The 13680-nt window shown below is 51.1% G+C and overlaps 1 protein-coding gene across 1 annotated transcript in view; it reads left to right on the forward strand.

Annotated features, from left to right (window-relative positions):
• The first annotated feature begins 665 nt into the window (after positions 1-665).
• SLC25A13 (solute carrier family 25 member 13) overlaps positions 666-13680 on the forward strand; it is a 186952-nt gene continuing 173937 nt past the window's right edge. The window contains exon 1 of the mRNA XM_062179221.1: positions 666-776. Coding sequence (XP_062035205.1) covers positions 762-776 — 15 coding nt within the window. The 5' untranslated portion in view covers positions 666-761. The remainder of the gene's footprint in view (positions 777-13680) is intronic.

Consider the following 13680-nt stretch of genomic DNA (forward strand, 5'->3'; position numbering starts at 1 on the left):
CTTAGTAATAAATACTTTTGCTGACAGATATCGGCAGCAGATTCAAAAACCCCCTTCCCATGCCACTGTTGCCTTACAGTTTGATAGCAGGGACAGACGACCGAAATCCTGCTTCAGGGGAGACCCTGGAGGTCACACATCCACTGTTTGAGTTGCAATCAGTCTTTGAGCAGGGCCTACTGGGGGAGTCTCAACCCTGAGCCTTTGACTAAGCCAGTCCCCTATGTAGGACAGAAATGCTGCAAGTCCCACAACTACATAAGGTGCACTACAGGCACCTTTTGGGTACTTAGCTGACCAGATCTGACCTCAAAGTGGGCATGGCAGCAACACTGGCTATGTCATCTGAGACCACTGCTTTTGGCTCCAAAGCTTTCTGGACCTGTTGTGTGACAGCGGGAGGGTCAGGGCCAAGGAGAACCCGGCTGGATACGCGGCCCTGCCAGGGCCACCTGCTCCCAGGTGAGGGTCCTGCGAGCCGCCCCCCTAGGCAGAGCAGCCCGGCTCCCGCCGCAGCCCCCGGCCCCGGGCCCTCCCCGGCCGCAGGGCAGAGGCCGCGGGTCACGCGCTCCCCGGCGGCCCCGGCCCGGCCCAGCCAATGGGCTGACCCGCGCCGGCGGGAGGGCGTGGGGAGGCAGGCCGGGCGCGCACGCCGCCGGGCTGTGTCGCCGCCCCCGCCGCCGCCCGGACGGGAAGTGAGCCGCCGGCCCCGAGCGCCAGGATCCGGGAGCCGGCCCGCAGCCGCTGCCCCGGGGCGAAGCATGGCGGCCGCCAAGGTAAGCGCGGGCCGGCGGCTGCAGGCGGGGCGCCGGGCGGCTCCGTCCCCTCGCGGCTGCGGCCGGACGGCGGGGCCCGCTGCAGCGGGCGGCACACGCGGCCCTGCGGCCGAGGCCCGGCCGGGACGCGGGAACTCCGCCGGCCGGACACTCCCACTTGGCGGGCAGGGAGCCGGTGCCCGCAGGGGCCGGGCCGCCGGGGCGCCGTGCACTTGACCCCGGTTGTAGCTGACCCCGGCTTCTCCTTCCCGGGGCCACCGCCGGGCAGAAGCCCTGATCCTATTAGGTTTCCAGGGCTCCGCCTCCCGCGGGTGGGGAAGTCACCTTGACTTCCGTTTGGGAAACCGCGTGGGAGACCGGGCCGGCGCCGGGCGCGGGGAGGACCCGGGACCCTCCCCCTGCCCTTCCTCCTCCCCCTCCTCTCCCACTCCTCCCCCCCTCTTCATCCTCCTCCCCTCCCCCTGCCCTTCCTCCTCCTCCTCCTCTCCCACTCCTCCTCCCCCCTTCTCCCTCCCCCTCCCCTGCCCTTCCTCCTCCTCCTTCTCCTCTTCTTCCTCTCCTCCTCCGCCCCCCCTTCCTCCCTCCTCCTCTTTCATGCTCCTCTCCTCTCCTCCCCGTCTTCCTCCTCCTCTTCATCCTCCTCCTCCCCCTCCTCTCTTCCCCCTCCCCCTCCCCTGCCCTTCCTCCTCCTCCTCTCCCACTCCTCCTCCTTGCTCCTCCCTCCCCTCTTCTTCATCCTCCTCTCCTCTCCTCTCCTCTCCTCTCCTCTCCTCTCCTCTCCTCTCCTCTCCTCTCCTCTCCTCTCCTCTCCTCTCCTCTCCTCTCCTCTCCTCTCCTCCCCTCCCCTCCCCTCCCTCCTCCCCTCCCCTTCTCCTACTCCCCCTCTTCCTCCTCCTCCCCCCTCCCTCTCCCCTCCCTCTCCCCTCCCCCTCCCCCTGCCCTTCCTTCCCCTGGCCCCATCTGACAACACTTAGGTACCGGCCGGGAGCCTTTGAGAGGCATCTTTTTGGAAATGACAGAACAGATTGTCCCGGGCGCCTGTCACTCCTGTGAAGCCCACTTAAAAGGCATCCGTGTAATGGGAAGCATTCCCTAAGCCCGCGGACAGGCGGCTCCGGCTGACCTTTCCCCTGTCACCCTGTCAGCCGCTCTGGGCTGCGTCTCCGCCTGCCTGGCAGAAGACCGTATTTAGTCCCAATCACTTGAATCATTGGGATTTATTGTTTTTAATTTTAAGTTCACGAAGGCAGCCCTTTAATCAAGGCTATACAACTTCTTAGCTCATTTTAAGCGCAGTGAACTTAAATATACGCAGCGTTTCAAACATTTGTCCTTAATCAAAACTCCGTGATAACCCTCAGGAGGAAAACATGGCCAACACATCATATTCCTATTTATTCAGACAAACTAATCACATTTGCAATGGAAATTGTAAGCAGACAAATATATTTAAATGTTCCTGCCCAAACTGCAGGCTCTTCATGTGCCTACGTGATGGGACGGACGTGGCTTCCCTCTTTCTTAACTGTTCTGAACCCCGTCCTCAGGAGTCTGCCCTGCGTGGGTGTGCACACGGATGTGTGTGTAGGGACGCGTGCACACACATCTGTGTATGGACGTACGTACACTGACGTATACTTCAGAAACTTCCTGAGAAAGTGGAATTAAAAGTATGACTGTTTTGTGCAAAAAAATTGAAATTCATGCAACTTTTTCATAATGTGCATTTTTACATATTTTCAAACAAGATTTATTTGTCTGTAAGGCAGAGTCGCATAGAGAGAAACAGATAGCTTCCATCCATTGATTCATGCCTCAGATGGCCTCAATGGCCAGGGCTGGGCAAGGCCTCAGCCGGGAGCCTGGAGCTCCATCCCAGTCTCCGCGCGGGTGGCAGGAGGCCGAGCACTTGGGCATCTTCTGCTGCTTTCCCAGGTGCGTTTGCAGGGAGCTGGATTGGAAGTGGAGCAGCCAGGACTCAAACTGACATCCATATGGGATGCTCATCATGAGCTGTGGCTTCACCTGCTGCGCCTTAATGGCGGCTTCTGTTTCCATGTGTTGTGAAAGGACCTTGTGCACCATGTTGGAATCGTACTTTTAATTCCACTTTGCCACAGTGTTTTTGAAGAATCCTGTTCATGTGCACATCTAGGTATATATGTTTGTGTAGAAAATTGCTTTCCGCAGATTCTGGGAAGGTCCCTGCGATTCATTTTTGCAAGTGACATCAGCTCTTTAAAAACCCGGTAACTCTTCATCTTTTCCTTGTATTAAATTTGCATGGAATTGGAGTGCAAGACTTGGTATGGATTCGTTTCCTAGATGGGGTACGTTCTTTAGTTCCCTTTTGGTATCCGCAAATGGGTAAATTGATGTTGCTTTATTTGGAGATAGTCACTGAGTAACCTAAATTGATCAGTGTGCGTAGACATGAAGTGAAGGACTTAACCAATATGAAGTGAAGTGAGCGGCATGCAAGCAGGGTCAGCTTTTTGGTTGCGTGTTTATTAGACTGTCAATGTCACTTCAAGGGCAGTTGATGTTTAACCAAATAGTGACAGGGAGAATGACACATTCATTTCCTTTTTACTACTTGACAACTTTCTGTTTTTGTGGATTCATGTAAACTCATCTCTCTCCAGGATTTCTGAGGGCTCATATAATTTTAATATGTAGTCACGTATACTTGTATTTACAGTCAACCAGACAAATCAGAATCAAGCCTGAGTTGGTGAGAAAACCAGGATAGAGTTACCTGGAGCCTGGACCAACGTTCGTGGGGCTGCAGAATGTGCTTGCTGGTGGGATTCGGCGTTCTGTAGCCACCAGAGCAGAGAGGAAGCTTCTCTGAGCTGAGTTACTGGGGAGAGAGCTTCCTGGCTGCAGCTGTCCCAGGCACTTTCTCCTTGTGCCTGCCTTTTGCACAGTGAGTGAGCTGCATTCTGAACTACCTGGGGGCCAGAGGCCCAGCAGGGACCTGCAGACACTTCTTGGAAAATGCATCAGGAGCCACAGATGAAAAACATCTCATCTGGGACAGGACTGACACCCACTGCAGCCTGTAGGAGAGAAATTTTCCTATAATAAGAGATTGGGCAGGAGAACTAGAAGAGTAGTTTGCAAGCTCCCAGCACTAATAAATGCTTGATAGATGTTAAAGAGATAGAAATGCTAATTTCTCTGATTTGATCCTTATATAGTATGCATGTATTGAGTTGTCATACTCTACCCTGTCAGTGTGAACAATTATGTGTCAAAAAATATAAAGGAATGGAACTGAGAATTGGGGTCTCAGTTGTAGGAGAATATTCTTTTTTCTTAATATTTATTTATTTGAAAGAGTTCCATAGAGAAGGAGAGACAGAGTGAGAGTTCTTCCATCCTCTGGTTCACTCCCTAAGAGGCCGCAATGGCCAGGCCTTGGCCAGGCTGAAGACAGGAGCCAGGAGCTTCACTTGGGTCTCCCATGTGGGTGACAAGGGTCCAAACATTTGGACTGCTTTTCTCAGGCCATTAGCAAGGAGCTGGATCGGAAGTGGGGCAGCTGGGACACGAAGCAGCACTCATCGGGGATGCTGGTGCTGCAGGTAGTGGCGTCTCCTGGGCTGCCACAACGCTGGCCTCAGAATTTTCTAACATGCGGTGTCATCAGCTTGATGACTTGTTTGAACATTCATGCACACTTGATGTTTTCTGGATGGATGTAGTCAGAACTAGTCATTTCCTTAATCTTGTGTAGTTGTTCTTGGTCTTTCTATACGTATTCAGGTCTGACTATTCATGTCTCCCCTTTATGGAAGTCCTGGGAATCCAGGCGGCTCTGCTTTTTATTTTGATTTCTGCTGTGAGGATTACTGCTTCCTAGTGCATGAAGTAACATTGACCTAAAACTCTTAATATTTTCATTTTTAATTATTGCTTCTCAAAGATTTTTATTTACTTATTTGAAAGGTAGAGTTATAGATGGAGGGAGAGACAGACAGAAAGGTCTTCCGTCTGTGGGTTCACTTCCAAAATGGCTGATCTGAAGTCAGGATCCAGGAGCTTCTTCTTGGACTCCCACATGGGTACAGGGGCTCAAGCACTTGGGCCATCCTCCACTGCCTTCCCAGGCCACCAGCAGAGAGCTGGATGGGAAGAGGATCAGCCGGGACCCCAACTGGAGCCTGTGTGGGACGCTAGCGCTACAAGCAGTGGCTTAGCCTACTAAGCCACAGCACCAGCCCCAAAACTCTTAGTCACTCAAAAAAGCTTCCATTCTTGTCTTGGAACAATGCTTACTTGTTCCCTTGTTAGATAGGTTGTCCTGTTTGTGTTGAGTTCCCCAAATTGCTGTGCAAGGATTACAATGAAATTGAGCTGTAAAAGGATGAAATTTTACGTAGCTAACAACAGATGAATTTTGGAAAGGCACTGACTTCCTCTTTGCTCCTTTCTGGTTGTGATGGACATTCCATCTTTGTCACTGGTTAAGGTTACACATTAAAAATGAAGGCATTAGGGGCCAGAGTTGTGGCATAGCGGGCCTGCTACGCCAGCATCTGCTATGGGGGCCGGTTCATGCCCTGGCTGCTCCACTTCCTGTCCAGCTCCCTGCTAATGCACCTGGGAAAAGCAGTAGAAGATGTCCCAAGTGCTTGGGCTCCTGCACCCACATGGGAGACTGGGAAGAAGCTCCTATATGTCTCAGTCATGGCTTTTCAGCCATCTCGGAAGTGCTTTCTCTCTCTCTCTCTGTAACTCTTTAAAATAAATAAATAAATATTAAAAAAAGACATTAACCTATAAATAACTTAAAAGTTAGGGAAAGCTCACTTGAGTTTGAGGTGTGAAAGATGTTCAGGTGTCAAAATAGACATGGACCAGTAATTTGGGTGAAGTTAGCTTATAACTAAAATAAAATTGGGGACAAATTAAAGCATTAAAAATAATGAAAACTTGGTCAGGAGGGTTCGTATGCTTAGCTTTTGTGTTTTGTTTTGTGTTTTTGCACTTTGGGAAGAGTTGTTGCTGTGATCATTGTGTTCTTTCTCGCATCACATGGGAAGAAACTGAGCACTCTGGAATGAACTGGACTTTGGGCCTTAAAGAAAACCCAGGCCGCCTGAGGGGCTGAGTTCTCTGGTGGAAATGCTGTCTTGGCCGGCACCGTGGCTCAATGGGCTAATCCTCTGCCTGCGGCACCGGCACACCAGGTTCTAGTCCCGGTTGGGGCGCCAGATTCTGTCCCGGTTGCCCCTCTTCCAGTCCAGCTCTCTGCTGTGGCCCAGGAGTGCAGTGGAGGATGGCCCAAGTGCTTGGGCCCTGCACCTGCATAGGAGACCAGGAGAAGCACCTGGCTCCTGGCTTTGGATCAGTGCAGTGCACCGGTTGCAGTGGCCATTGGGGGATGAACCAACGGTAAAGGAAGACCTTTCAAGACCTTTCTCTCTGTCTCTCTCTCTCACTGTCCACTCTGCCTGTCAAAAAAATAAAAAAAGAAATGCTGTCTTGTAAGGGCTCAGGGTGCGTGTCTGGGGGTGCAAGGGAGGCCTTGGGTGGTGGAATTTCACGAGTGAATGGGGGAATAGCAAAGATCCAACAGTGATTGGCAACAAGTAGGTGAAAGCAGGGAGGTGATGGCAGGTGCTGTGTTTACGGAGTAGCAGGCAGAGGCCGGCACTGTGTCTTAGCTGGTGAAGCTACCGCCTGCAGCACTGGCATTCCATATGGGTGCCATATGTCCCAGCTGCTCCACCTCCAATCTAGCCCCCTGCTAATGTGCATGGGAAAGCAGCGGACGATGACCCAAGTGCTTGGGCCCCTGCACCCACATGGGAGACTCCTGGCTCCTGGCTTCAGCCTGGTATAGCCCTGGCTGTTATGGCCATTTGGGGAATCAACCAGCAGATGGAATATTTCTCTGTCTCTCCTCTGTAACTCTGCCTTTCAAATAAATAAAGATTTTTTTTTTTTTAAAGAGTAGTAGGCAGTAAAAAACCAGTCAAAAACAGATAACACTTACTGCGTGCTTGCTAGATGCCTATTCTGTTCTGAGTGCTTTTCCTCCTTAATTCATTGAATGCCTCCAGCAGCCTTTGCTGATAACCAGGCTCTCCTTGGCACTGTGACCCTGTCCACCCACGATGTGGGGGAAGGCTGGGGAGGGCAAGTGAGGCGCTTCCTGTCTTAGAAGCACTTCCATTGTACTCACTGTGTGTCAGACACATTCCCAGGGCCTCTACAAATAATCACTTCATTTTCAGAATGCTAGGGTCCTCCACAAGGTTTGTGAAGAATGGAATTAAAACATATGTTTTTCTTGTCTTTTTTTTTTTTTTTGGTTCAAAAGAGTTTGAATCCATGAAAACAAAAGGTCTTCAAAAATGCCATGGAAACTGTACGTACACGCGTGAATTTCACAAATTTGAAGCCCGCTTGTACGTACACACATGAATTTCACAAATTTGAAGCCCGCTTGTACCCAGAAGTAGGTGCTTTCTGGTTTTGTCCTCGTTTGACCAGGTAGGGAAATTGAGACCCAGGGGGATTAAGTAATCTCAGTGTTGTACATCAGGCGAATTATTACACAGTCTGCATTCAGAGGGGTTCCGTATTTTTATTTTAAGATTTCTTTATTTATTTATCTCCCTCCTTTAGAGAGATAGGGAGAGACCTTCCATCCGCTGGTTTACTCCCCAGATGGCCACAGTGGGGAGCCTGGGCCAGGTGTAAGCCAGCACGCTGGACTCCATCCAGGTCTCTCACATGGGTGGCAGGAGCCCAAGCACCTGGACAATTCTAATTCTCTGCTGCTTTCCCAAGTGCATTAGCAGGAGCTGGATCTGAAGTGGAGCAGGTGGGACTTGAACTGGTGCCCTTATGGGAAGCCTGGCATTGCATGCCGCAGCTTAACCTGCCTGCCTAAGCTGCTGCACCACAACTCTGGCCCCCAGAGTTTCTCCTCCTCACGCCTGCCCTGCCCTCCCATCCTCTTCAGGCCATTTGCAGAGGTCCACGTGTGAGAGTTTACATGTCGTCCGTCACACAGGGGTCTTCCCTGACCTGACTCGTGGGCCTCATTGTTAAATGTGATTTCAGCCAGATGGTAAAGCCCCTCGTGACAGGACTTGTCCTGTACCCTTTTTAAAAGCTGCTTTATTGATATGTAATCCATAGACTATACAGTTCATCCACTTTGAGAGAACATGTCACTGGTTTTTAGTGTGTTCACAGACCTGGGCAGCTCCCAGCACTGTCATGTTCCTTTGTAAGCATTTTAATCCAGTCTCCGTTAGAGCCTGGGCTGTGTGGTCAATCTCCCTGCCTTCCACGTTTCTCCTCTGTAGTAAAACCCTCTCTCCAGCTTTTTTTTTTGACAGGCAGAGTTAGACAGTGAGAGAGAGAGAGACAGAGAGAAAGGTCTTCCTTTTCCCTTGGTTCACCCCCAAATGGCTGCCGTGGCTGCTACGGCCAGCCTGCTGCAGCAATCCAAAGCCAGGAGCCAGGTGCTTCTCCTGGTCTCCCATGGGGTGCAGGGCCCAAGGACTTGGGCCATCCTCCACTGCCTTCCCGGGCCACAGCAGAGAGCTGAACTGGAAGAGGGACATCCGGGACAGAATCCGGCGCCCCAACCAGGACTAGAACCCAGGGTGCCAGCGCCACAGGCGGAGGATTAGCCTAGTGAGCCACGGCGCCGGCCTCCAGCTTTTGTTATCGAGGAGAAAATGCGGTTACACTTATTAAGGGTTTTCTTCAAATGGCAGATTTTCACTCCATTATGTAAAAATTGCTGGATATTTGGTGATGTCATAAAGTTCTCTAGTTTTCATGCCGGGAGTGAAAGTTTGAGTTGTTTGTATACTGCTAGATGAGAATTATTAAAACAGCTCATTTCCATGGCTTTCTTGCTGTTTGCATTGTAGGGTTTCTGGGATCGTCAGGGCAGGAGGGGCCTTTGAATTGTGTAGCGCTCAGGCCGTCAGGACCCCTTTTGCCGAGGGAGGAAGGGGATCCCAGACAACTCTGTGATTGACCCACATTCCTCTGAACCCCTTCGCCTTCACACTGTTGGAGGCAAGTGATGTTTGTTGCTGGAATCATCTGGACAAGTCTAGAAAGGATTATTTTTTACAAGTATAAACTTTATTTAATTTGAAGGGGTGGAGGAGAAAGAAAAAGAAAGAGATCTTCCATTGGTAGGTTCACTCCCCAAATGTCCGCCACAGCCAGCTGACGCCTGGTCCCACCCCAGGGAGTCTGCTGGACTTGGAATCCTGCAGCCTGAACAAGCTCTGCTTCAGATGCCCTCTTAACCCAGTGCCTCCAGGGCCCCTCTGCAGATCTGTCGGAGGAAGGGTGTGTGGAGGTCCCTGCAGGTCCTCCCTGTCTTCAGCCCTGTGCCTGTCCCTTGGTGCTTGGGCCCCAGCCTGATGGAGCTGGGTCATTGTCCTACACCGCAGGTCTCATCACCAGAAGTCCCAGAGGATTGCTGTGGTCGCAGTAGGTGCTGGAAGGGGAAACACAGCAAAACTGTGCTGTCGGTCTGCCAGCCCCTTCCCTGGCTAACCTTGTTCCCTGCCGCCAGTGTCCCCTCGCTTAGGTGACACGCGGCTTTGCAGGTGGAGGGCTGACGGGCAGTGTGTGGTGTCAGGAGCTCAGGGTGCAGGTCTGTTTGAGCAGACTACCAGAGGAGCCCTGTCTGTTGCCCAGTGCCCCTGCCTTTCGGACCTCTCGGTGGGTGGTAGAACACTGCAGTTGATGAGGCTCATGGGGACCCTTCCCTGTCCCTGCTCTCTGTCGGGGTTAGGCCAGCTGACCTCCCCTGCGCTCTTCTCCATCCAGACTGCAGCTATGAGCTCTGCAGGACTTTCCCACACACCAGCGCTTGCCTTCCCCTCCTCGATCCTGGTTCTGTTGGAATGAAAGAGCCCTGGACCATAAGTCAGCAGAGACCGGAGAGTGTTGAGAATTTGAGGCAGTCGTTAACTTCTCTGGGTACTCAGTATCACCCCATGGAAAACAGGGGACTGTCTGTGATGCTCAGATGATGTACAAACTTCGAGAACATTTTGGGAATCACCAAGTGCTATGGGAATGGCAAGAGGTGTGCGTTGGAGTCTGTGGGATGTTGAACAGCGTGGCAGGCTTTCCTGGAGCTCCTGGTCCACCAGTAGTCACCATCGTGGCCAGCCACTGTGGCCGCAGGAGCCGTGTTCACTGAGTGGTCCACCTGGAGCCTTGCCATTGAAGTTTCTGGTCCAAGGACCAGCAGTGTTGTCTTTGGGAGCCTGTTACAGGCCAGGTGGGTCTGGATTTGTGTCTTAAGTAGACCCCTGGGACGTGGTGTGCACATTAAAGTTTGGGACGTACTGGTCTGGAACATTCTTCACCAGGCAATTAAATCTTCTTGTCTTTCTAAGGCAAGAGTGCAGTAGCTTTTGGACTGTTGTTAGTTCGAGTAATCTTTAAAATAGTCTCTCTTTGTTTCTTTTTTTTTTTTTTAATTTATTTTATTGTATTTGAAAGACAGAGTTACATACAGAGAGAAGGAGAGAAAGAGATCCTCCATCCACTGGTTCCCTCCCCAGATGGCCACAATGGCCAGGGCTGGGTCAGGCTGAAGCCAGGAGCCAGGAGCTTCTGTGTCTCTCACATGGGTGCAGGGGCCTAGGTACTTGGCCATCCTCTGCTGCATTCCCAGGCACATTAGCAGGGAGCTGGAGCAGAAGTGGAGCAGCCAAGACTTGAACCGGCATCCATTTGGGATGTCAGTGTCGCAGGTGGCTGCTTTACCCGCTACGCTGCAACACTAGCCCCTAAATAAAGTCTCTTTTTACAAAGATTTATTTATTTATTTGAAAGGTGGAGTGATAAAGTGGGGGAAAGAAAGAGAGAGTGTGTGTGTTATCCATTGATTCGCTACAATGCAACAGCTGGGGTTGTACCAGGCCAAACCCAGGAGCCAGGAACTCCATCCAGGTCTCACGTGGGTGACAGGAACCCAAGTACTTGGGCCATCATCTCTGGGACATCACCTCAACTCGGCCGTCACAGAGATTTTATATTTAAGATTGTTATTCTTTATTTTATTTGAGCAGGAGAGAGAGAGTGCTCCTATTTGTTGGTTCGTACCCAGATGGCTGCAACAGCCAAGGCTGGGCCAGCCTCAGTCCAGGTGCCTGGAGCTCAATCCACATCTCCCACGAGGATGGCAGGAGCCCAGCCGCTGGAGCCATCACCTGATGTCTCCAGGTTATACCCAGGCACTTGATATAGGATGATGCGGGCTTCCCAAGCCCTGTCTTATCTACCTTGCCAGATGCTTGCCCCAAAGCTGTTTTAGACCTTGCTTGTCTAGAACTCAATCCATCTTCTTGATTCTTCCTTACTTTGAGCCTGCAATTTAACTTTCTTCCTAGTTGAGGTTTCTGTACTTATGGGTATGGAGGAGAGACACCAGCAACAGGAACTGATAGAGGGACAGAGCGAGGCCACTGAAACACCCCGCCTCCCTGGACCAGGCGTGTCCTGCCTTCTCCATTTCTCTTTGGGTCCTCGTCTGGCTGCTGCCTGGCCGTAGCTCCCACGCAGGGCCGTGGGCTCGTCCCTGCACTGCTGTTTCCATTCTCCCTGGAACCGCCAAGGGAATCTTCTAAAATCGGCTGTGGTTGCCATGGTGACGGCAATCCAAAAGTTGCATGTTAACTTCATTCCCGTGTGTTAGTGACGCCAACTGTTTGTCAGCCCCCATACTGAGTTCTGGGCCTCGTTTCCAACAGTGGTTTAGACGAGCAGGTCACGTGGGGAGCTGGTCCCCGTTACTTCACCCTTGCAGTCACCCCAGTGTAGCAGGGAAGCCACTGATGGCCTGATTTGTCAGATAAGAAGCTTAAGCCTCAGAAAAGTTATGCAAATAATAATATCAACACTAGCTTATGTTCATCCAACACTTGCAAAAGCCGGATGCTGTTGTAATCACTCTTTATATCCAGTGTTTAATCTTCACAGCACCCCTGTGACGTTTAAGCACTGTTATTATCTCCATCATACAGTTGGGGAGACTTACCTGTACGGGATAGTGAGGCACAGAGAGATGGATTAACTTGTCTAGGGTCACATAGCCTATAAACCGCAGAGCTCTGATTAGAACCTGGCTCTGGGACCCATGCACATAAAATAACACTCTGTGACATTGCCCTCCTTTTTATTTTTTTAAGATTTATCTGTTTAAAAAGTTTATTTATTTAAAGGGCAGAGTGACAGACAGAGAGTTTCCATCCTCAGGTTCACTCCTCAAATGGCTGCAATGGCCCAGAGCTGGACCAGGCTGAAGTCAGGAGCCTGATCTTCCACGTGGGTGGCAGGGGCCTGAGCACTTGGGCCATCCTCTGTTGCCTTCCCAGGTGCGTTAGCAGAGAGCTGGATCAAACTTGAACTGGTGCTTGGATATAGGGTCCTTGCATTGCGTCCAACACTTTAATCCGCTGCACCACAAGCTGGCCCCTTATTTATTTATTTGAAAGGCAGAACAACAGAGATGGAGGGAGAGAGCAAGGGAAGGAGAGGGAGAGTGAGGGAGAGAGAGAGAGGCAGACGATAGCCAGGCCTGGGCTAGGCTGAAGCTGGGAGCCAGGAACTCCACTGGGGTGTCCAACCTGGGTGCAGGGGCCCAAACACCTGGACTCGGCTCTGCTGCTTTCCCAGGCACATTAGCATTGAGCTGGATTGAATTTGGAGCACCTGGGGCTTGAACTGGCGCCCATATGGGATCCCAGTGTCCCAAGTGGCGGCTCAACACCCCTGCCCCTACACTGACCTCTTTAATTTACCTTCCAATAGAGAGTGGCTTCTATGGCCTATGGAATAAAACTTAAACTTTTTAGCCAGCTCTAGCCTCCTTCATCTTGGCTATATTTTTAATACTTTAAATTTGGTCATTTCAATGTTGTGTCTTGCTGGTTCCCTTCTCATAGTCTTCCAGTGGTTTGTGAACCTGTCACAGCCAACAGGTTCAGATTCCTTGCCATGAAGCTGTGGCAACAATGTAGCCGGAAGCAAGGGAGCTTATTGGCTTGTAGGTTTGTGTGCTTAACTTAGAGTTCAGGAAGCTATAGCATCGTTTCTTGTCATTTCTCTGTGGTGGTGGGCAGAGTTTTTTTTTCTCTGAGTTCAGTTTTTGGAAGGGATCTTTTTTTTTTTTTTTTAAGATTGATTTATTTATTTGAAAGTCAGAGTTACACATAGATAGCACAGAGAAAAGGAGAGAGAAAGAGAAAGAGAGATCGATCTTCCATCCACCCCCCAAATGCCTCCAACGGCTGGGCTGGGCCAGACCGAAGCCAGGAACCAGGAGCTTCTTTTGCGTCTCCCACATGGGTACAGGGGCCCAAGGACGTGGGCCATCTTCTACTGCTTTCCCAGGCCACAGCAGAGAGCTGGATCGGAAGTGGAGCAGCTGGGATGCGGCACTGCAGGCAGCCGCTTTACCCGCTATGCCACAGCGCCGGGCCGGGGCGGGGGGGTGTCTTTGTTATTGGGTCATCTTTTCTGTAGTTTCCACAATTTAGACTTTGCTGATTGCATCCCTATCATATTCTCTGACCTCAGGATTTCTTGTTAAGCGGTAGATGGAGAAGCTTGATCTAATCAAGGCCTGGCTCTTTGTTGTTGTGGTTGTTCTTGGCTGGAGTATTTCATGGCTGGTGCTGGGTGCCTCCCATCAGGTTACTGGGTGCCTGGTCCTGGGTGCTTACAACAGGAGACACCTAATTTCTGTTTTTTCCCTCGTGAGGTTCTTTTTGGGTTCAAATCTTGTCATTTGGGTCTACCAACTTTTTGCATAATGTTCTATTATAGTTGGCTAAGTTTGAATACTAACCATTGGTCTTTGTGGCCGCTTGAGTTAGAAGCCATTTCCATT

Source organism: Lepus europaeus, chromosome 20 (genome assembly GCF_033115175.1).
Source record: "Lepus europaeus isolate LE1 chromosome 20, mLepTim1.pri, whole genome shotgun sequence".
Lineage (NCBI taxonomy): Eukaryota > Metazoa > Chordata > Mammalia > Lagomorpha > Leporidae > Lepus > Lepus europaeus.